Raw genomic sequence first — 8479 nt, 5'->3', positions numbered from 1 at the left:
AAAATACTTACATCGGAAGTCGATTGAGAAAAGATTACTTCGGTTGAACTATGTGTCCTCAATTATCAGTCGATTAAGTAAAATTACGTGAGACTTCCTCGGAAGAGAGCCTTTAGCAATACATGTGTAAGGTCATACTTGGTATGACTTCCCTATTCTTTTCGCCACCTAAGAAAACTATGTCAATGAGCACTAGGAATAGAAAAATAGAGACTCGCAATTCCTCCGTATGCTTTGATGAGACGATCTCCTTGGCCCAAGAAGGGGGGAGGGGCTTGTTGGACAACGGGTTGACCGAGGGATTTGTTCAGGGGCAAACTGATAATAATTCAGGGAATAATCAAGCGATAATAGATTCGTCAATGTCAAAGTCAGTGCCAGATCCTGATGCGGGTATTTTTATAATACAAAATAACAAGGCGCCATCTCCTACAGTTGTTCGGAAGGGGGGGGGACACCGGCATCAATAGGAAGGGATCGAGGAAGAAATACTCCGGTGATAAATGATACAGAAAGATTTACGCCTATAGAGAGAGAAGCGATAAGTACTTTGCGTAATGAAATACAGAATATTGACGGCGGTCGAAGCAATCGGGAAGCAAATTAATAAGATAGTAATAAATAATACTCGCTTCACTCGCTTCAATGATATTATACAAAGTAATACTCACATGCTGAGTTTAATTAAAACTTTTATGGAGCAAAATGATAATGCTACTAATAACTCGTCGCGATCTAAACCATGGAGAGAGGAGACACGACCGGTAGTAACGCCATTGAAATGGGGAAGTCGTCTGTTCATCCGTCGGGTGACGAAATAGTAAATAATAATGCAGATAGAGAGATAACTGGTTGAATTAATAACCAGGCAATGCCCTTGCATCAGTTAGATAGTCAAAAAGGGGGGCCTTTATTGTAGTGTATGGAAGAAATCAGGTAAAATTGTCGGTTGACGGACTTGAGATTTCTATTGAAGAATGCAAAATCAGCAAAGGGAACCGTCTGTAGTCTAATTCAAAGATTTATTTGCTAGAGGGAATAACAGAAATGAGAAGTCGGATATACCAATAAGGGCTGAAAGATCTACAGAGAGAGAACTCCGTAGAGTTCATTTTAACGACGAAACCGGAAATACGACAGGAACAAATTCATCGATGAACCTTACCGACCCCACAGTGCTATCACAAAAAATAACAGTAATTTACAGTTTACCAAACGGAAAGACGGTAACGGAGGAAACACTCGAGCCATGAGTATAGTCAATTATTACAGACAGGTTCAAACTCGAATTCAGTAAATAACAGAAATATTAATAGGTCGCAAGGTCAGGATAGTCTTCAGATAGGAATTGAAACGCGTAGTAGGAATACGAGGAATCTTAGCAATTTATGCTAAGCTTTACGAGATCCTCGTCGCAGCTTTCGAATGATCAACAACCAGAAATAATAACACGGGGCACTTTGTCATGGCAGACAGTGACTCGAGCGACAGCAGCGAGTGTCGCCGTGCTAGCTGCGAATATTATGGCTCTAGAAATGGTCGAAGGATTCCACGTACACCCTCGCCGTCTTATTCTAGTACTTATTAGTATCACAATCCGGAAATGAAAATAGGTAGATATGTTAGCAGTTGGAAAATTAACTTCCCTAAGACGGAAAAGGATCCAGACTAATTCTTACTCATTCTGAAAGATCTACTAATAGTACTAGTAGGATAAATAAAGATTCGAAATTGAATAGTTCGAGAATTTCGAATCATCGATGACTCGATTTCGAATCGATTGCCTATTTTGATTACTTTATTTATATCTCCTGCGCGACCAATTTTGTATCTTGTACACTACCGTGCGTTAACTCACTTTTTAATATAATTTCGTCACATTACAATAGAGTTCTGATAACACATGTAAATTAAAAATATTAATTTACTGTTATAAATATTTTTAAAACTATATAAAACTATATTTATTAAACATATTATGAAAAATAATTGGCTATATCAAATCAAATACTGACTGTGTGAGTAAAAATCATTTATTTTATCCAGTAATATCCGTTTTAGCGTTGATACTTCTAACATGTATTAAATACGATCAACGAATGAGTTAATAGATAATTTAACGGATTGACGGATTCTTTCTATGTTTCCTTCCCAATCTGCTATAATAGTTATTTTGGATATCGTAATTGTTTATAATTTAAATCCGAAAAAATTTAATTCATTTGTATTCGAATCGATTCGATTTCGAACATGTTATCAAAGGTCCGATTCGATTCGATTCGATTTTGTAAATGCTTGATTTGCACACCTCTAACAATCTACTGACAAAAACGACCACGATAAACCTTTCCTAATTATAGACGTCGACGATGAAACGAAGGAGGAAATAGAGTTAGTAGAGGACGAAACTGAAATAAAGTCAACTCTCTCTAACGAAAAGCTTCAAGAAACAAAATTGTCTGTGTTTTCATGTGGAAATTTAAACAATAACGTTAGAGAAAATTCCGAGAAAATCACTGAAGTCAAACTACTGAAAAACTGGAGACCAAAAGGTTTGCCATCCCATCTAGTCCATCGATTCAGCGACGAATTTTTTGCGGAGGTAACGGTAGAGAGCCGGTCGTTAAAATCCCAGTAGAAATTTCTATATTTGGCAAGACTATAAAGAGAATTATAGATAGTGGCAGTGAGATGAGGTCGTACCTGAGTAAAAGCGTATACGCCTTAAATCCCTCTGAGTCAACATAATATTATACGGAGTGACTAACAATAAGATTCGAATACTAAGGCCTAAGACATTCTCCTTCTTTAATTCCTGTCTTCGAAACATGAAAGAGAAGGAGAAAGAAAACTACTGAAGAATAATAAAAGTCAAGAGATCCTTTGTTGTCCGTACGTCTCGATTACTTGACTGCTCGAATATCCTTTTTCGCACGTCTGTTAAGAAGTTGTAGCTTAAAGATTACTGCGAATTTTCAAACTAAACCACTTATAGGTACATTATTTTTAAGACTATAAATGTTAATTTAAAACAAAAAAATCGATTTTGTGAAGGTATCAAGATGGTCTAAATAAATCTCTTAAGTAAAATACTGATATATGTGGTGTATTCACGGTACTCATATACATTGCTGGCTTTGTGGTCATGTGATTCGGGGATGATTCTTCCGTGATCTCTCCCCCTTGCCGCGATACCGCTAGAATGGGAACACGAGAGCAGAGGCAGTCCACGGCCGACGCTCTCGCGTAACGTTCTGGCACGGCACACACTGTAAGCAGGGCTAGCTCGTTTTATAATAAATCAGCATATAGTTATTATAGTCTTGTTATGTAACCCCGACCACCTCTCAAGACGTGACAATATACTTTATAGATTGTGTATTGTTAGTGAGCATATTTTACGTCTTTCCCAGATGACTCTTATTATCATGCATTTTTCGCTAATTATGTTAATTTTATTTTGTTCTTTCTTATTGTTTCAGGACTTTGAACGAGAGTTCCCTACAGGAATTGGGCGTGACACCGATGTCAGAATACTCAGATCCTTATCACAAAAGGTAAGAATAGGCAGGAGGAAATCAATTAAATTCAAATCAAAAAGAGAAATTTTTAACGGCCAGATTGTTCATTAATGATCTGTAAGATTTGTTAAATACGAAATCCAAGTGCACTACACTTCCCCCTATAATTTTCGGAATCCTTCTTATAATAATTTATCTTCCTTTGCGCGTAGACCGATGACGATGGGCGAGATTGGCTGCTTTCTCAGTCATTACGTCGTATGGCAGAAGGTAATAAAACACTTTTTAGTGAAAAAGAATTCGTTTATTACTGATGAAATATATATATTAGGTACTGGAGCACAATTACAAAAGCGTTATGGTATTAGAGGATGACGTTCGCTTTGAGCCGTTCTTCCGACAGAAAGTCGATTACGTTTTGGCGGAATTATCTGATCTCGGAATCGAGTGGGATTTGGTGTAAGTCCTTTGGCAAAATTTATTATTTTCTGATTACTTTATAGCGTTGTTTCATAATTCGATTGTTTCTTAATCAGCTTTCTGCGATTCTACAATTTATCTTATTTAAAGCTGATATACAAGGTGAGTTTTTTAAATTGACACACCTAAATATCTCGAAAACAACGCACTTTTGAAAAAAAGTTTGAAACAAAAGTTGCTCGGTTTTGGAGAGGAAACATAATAGCATTACTTTATTTTTGATTTAGTGGACGTTTTCAAGGTTATTTCCAGGTCAACTTTATTTTTTAAAATAGGAACCTATATTTTTTTAATGGCATCTTATTTTATGCAAAAAAAACAACTTTTGTCCGAAACATTTTTTTATCTAGTATCTACTTTTTACGATACTTAACATTATTATCAAGACAGTACTCAGGTAACAGATGTCTCTAACGTCATTAAGACGTTTTTAGACGTCATCTTATTACCTGGGAGTTTTGTTAAATATCTCGGAAAATTAAAGCCAGATAAAAAAATGTTTCAAATAAAAGTTATTTGGTCTTGAGGAGGGAATAATTTGATGTCAATAATTTAGAAGCAAATTTAGAATATACTTTATCACACAAGAAATTACCTCAAATAATAAGCAAACATAGAATGAGTACTAATTTTAGTGTCTTTTCGCCGACAGCAAATAATCATTTAATGTTTACATTACTTTAAACTCTTATTGTTTACATATTGCAGTAATCTATATATACTATCGCTTTTGTTGACAATCTCCAATCTTTAACCCTCCGTCACCTGCATCGTTATTTTTACTGCTTTTGTTACCCCCCTCTGGGTCTATTTTGTCCAGCTTGCCGGATCCTGGCGTCCCTTGGCGAGTGAGTTCTCACTACTAACAACTTTTTTTTAGGGAGGGGAGCCAGACCTCGCCCTCTCTTTATTTTGGAGATATTTGCTGAGCTCAAAATTTCACTTGTGCCCAAAAAGACCCAGGAGGGTGACGGAGGATTAAAGCCTGTACTTTATATTGACAACATTAAATTATTTCCCCCAAATAACTTTTATCTGAAACATTTTTTTATTCGGCTTCAATTTTCCGAGATATTTAACAAAATATTGTCTCGACAATAATGTTAAATATCATGGAAAGTAGAGGCTGTGTAAAAAAATGTTTCAGACAAAAGTTGTTTGTTTTTTTACATAAAATAAGATGCCATTAAAAAAATATAGGTTTCTATTTTTAAAAAAGTTGACCCTGAAATACCTTTGAAAACGCCCACCAAATCAAAAATAAATAATCCTGTTATGTTCACCCCCACCCCTCCCAAACCAAACAACTTTTGTTTCAAACTTTTGTTTTTAATTGATGTTTTCGAGATATTTAGGTGTGTTAATTTAAGGGGGGAGATCCGTTTTAATGGAATTTTTTAAATTAATTTTCATGAATTTTTTGTGCCAAAACAGTAAAACCGATTGAAAAATCCTTTTGCGTACATATTTATTGGTATTTTTTATGCTTATACAAATTTTTATAAGACATTTTGTTGAGTCGTACTGGCTTGGCGCGCTGGACCGCAAGAGGCAGCCATTTCATTGGTACCCACGATTGCGCCCATTTGACTGATCTGAAACAAAAAATCCAGGTATATTTTGGTTTGGCAGATGACTCTTTATAACCCGTAGCTCGATCGCATTGAAAAAAAAAATTACAACCTGTACAACTTGAAGAAGACTGAAAAAAGCTGCCAAATAAAAAAAAAACCGTTATTGTGGCGCCATTTTGTGATTTTTTTTTCAATGCGATCGAGCTACGGGCTATAAAAGGTCATCTGCCAAACTAAAATATACCTGGATTTTTTGTTTCAGATCAGTCAAACAGGCGCAATCGTGGGTACCGATGAAATGGCTGCCTCTTGCGGTCCAACGCGCCAAGCGAGTACGACTCAACAAAATGTCTTATAAAAATTTGTATAAGCATAAAAAATACCAATAAATACGTACGCAAAAGGATTTTTCAATCGGTTTTACTGTTTTGGCACGAAAAATTCAAGAAAATTAATTTAAAAAATCCCATTAAAACGGATCTCCCCCCCTTAAGAAACTCACTCTGTATGTATAAAAGTTATATAAGAGGAGAAAAGATAAAATGAGATTAAAGAGTAAGAAAATTAAGGTTTTGTTGTACCAACTTGCAATTGTAGCTTGCTAAAACGGGTTTAATGATTTTCTGACTCTTTTGAATTGTATGGGCAACGAAAGAAAATTTATTTGGCGAAAATTAGGTTAGAGAATCAGACTTAAAATTGACACACTTACATTTTAACACTCTTATGTTTAGATATATGGGAAGGAAAAGATTGGTTAAATCAGAAAGTCTAGTGGAAGGATCCAAGTTCCTGGTGCGGGCGGGATACAGTTACTGGACTCTTGGTTACATTCTATCGGAGAGCGGAGCGAAGAAACTGATCGGTGCTATGCCTTTAGGGAAATTAATTCCTGTTGATGAATTCCTTCCAATTCTTTCGGACACGCATCCTAAGTACGTGAAATGATTAATTAACCCAAGTAGAACAAATCAGTCATGAAAATATCAAAATGACATCATTCTGTAATCATTTTTTACGCGTCATCGTGACGTCAAAATGGCCCATTAGAAGCATCTAATCTTGACTAATCACTACTTCTCTTTGACTTTTATTTGATCTTTTCGTTCTATTTAAGAATATACTCGAAATATGTTATGAGAACTGAAGAAAATTATGACTGATCATGCAATTTGTAACAATATATACTGTTACATATATCGCGAGTCTCGTAAAACAGCATGTCATAAGTCAGTCATTTCAAACTGATTCTTGACGTTGACCATATGATGACATAAAATTCATCATTTTAATGTCACCTTGACGTTTCTGTGATTAACTTGTTCTACTTGGGTAATGTTTCAGGAATAAATAAAGATCTCTCACATCTCAGGGATAACTCAATATCCGCATTCGAATCGGAAAAAATAAATCTCTAGGAAGTAAGCTAACGATAAATCCCATGATAAAATTCGATCGGACGTTCTAAAAGTCACGGTCGATTCCACATTATACGACTCATCTCTGTTAAGAGTAGCTTAGGATCTTAATATTCATTTGACGTTTTGTATTTCAACAGGAAACAGTGGGTGGCTCAATTCCCTACTCGGGATTTGATTATCTTATCAACGAATCCACTTTTAATTTATCCGACGCATTATACCGGAGAGGATGGACACATCAGCGACACGGAAGACTCGAAACTCGTGCATGATACTTCCACGCTTACCGATTTGGAAAATCGAGAGGAACTATGATCAAAAAGAGACCGTGAAATAAAAAAATAGCACTTATCTAGTCGAAGAAATCAACTGCCAACAACCTGTAATTGCAAATTAAAAAAGATTTTTTTACGTAAAATATAGCGAATTTATACTGCCAATATATTGCCATATACTATTAATTTGATAATCGATACATATAACAGATATACATATATAAACAACTAGCTTGAGCTGTCCGACGTTGACGTCGAGAAATCCATGAAAACACATTTTACGTAGAATTTTTAAAAATCCCTTCTTAGTGGGTGTTTATCTGTTTATATCATAATAAAAGGAATATACTCCCCGAGTTTCATGTTTCTAGGTTTAGGGGTTTGGGCTGATCGTTGATGAGTCAGTCAGTCAGTCAGGCAAGACATTTGTTTATATATAGATATATGACGCGCACACACACACACACACACACACACACACACACACACACACACACACACACACACACACACACACACACACGCGCGCGCGCGCGCGCACGCACGCACGCACGCACGCACGCACACACACACACACACACACACACACACACAAACACACACACACACCCCTTTATACGCCTTTTGATAATCAATATATGTATAGGGTTATGTGGGGTGATGTGCAACACTTTCACGCGTTGCTCGGAAAACATATCCAAAAATCAAATTCTTGAATATATCATGGCTGTATAATGTAGAGGAAGGAAAATACTAAAATTCTGCGTGATTAGATTTTCAAAATTTTAAATTTTTCCTAAAAATTTTTCGAGTTTTCAAAAACGTCTGTTTTAGCATTTTCAAATTTTCTTGGGGTGATGTGCAACACAGGTAAAATTAAGGTAAAAAATGCATGAATATCGACATAAATCGACTTAAATGTTAAATTTGGGCTTCTTAAATACAAATTAATCGAAATCTGGTGAACAAAAAATTTCACTGTGTTGTAATCAACCTGAAAAAAAAAATCATTTTTTATTTGATTTCTTATTTATTTATCGCTTAAAAATTAATATAATGAAAGGAAAAACGCAAAAAACTTTATTTTTCATCATCTGAATCGCAGTTGTCACAAGTAAAATAGTTGCGACCTTGCATGTCGACACATTTCACATCATGTTGCACATCACCCCAAACACGCTATTTTGCGCGGACTGGCGTGACACCAA

General features: G+C 35.7%; 1 protein-coding gene across 1 annotated transcript; it reads left to right on the top strand.

The window, feature by feature from the left end:
• Positions 1-3182: 3182 nt before the first annotated feature.
• Positions 3183-7436, top strand: LOC139786908 (glycosyltransferase 25 family member-like; the record flags this gene model as incomplete). Its single annotated transcript, XM_071726020.1, has 6 exons — positions 3183-3271; positions 3483-3557; positions 3734-3791; positions 3853-3980; positions 6310-6510; positions 7134-7436. Coding segments are annotated over 6 exons (729 nt in total), but the record flags the coding sequence as incomplete, so codon positions are not given.
• Positions 7437-8479: the final 1043 nt, after the last annotated feature.

This window comes from Temnothorax nylanderi, unplaced genomic scaffold (genome assembly GCF_030848795.1).
Source record: "Temnothorax nylanderi isolate EJ_2023f unplaced genomic scaffold, tnyl_v1.0 TNYL_tig1189_pilon, whole genome shotgun sequence".
NCBI lineage: Eukaryota > Metazoa > Arthropoda > Insecta > Hymenoptera > Formicidae > Temnothorax > Temnothorax nylanderi.
The sequence above is the reverse complement of the archived record's forward strand: the minus strand, read 5'-3'. Positions and strand labels throughout refer to the sequence as shown.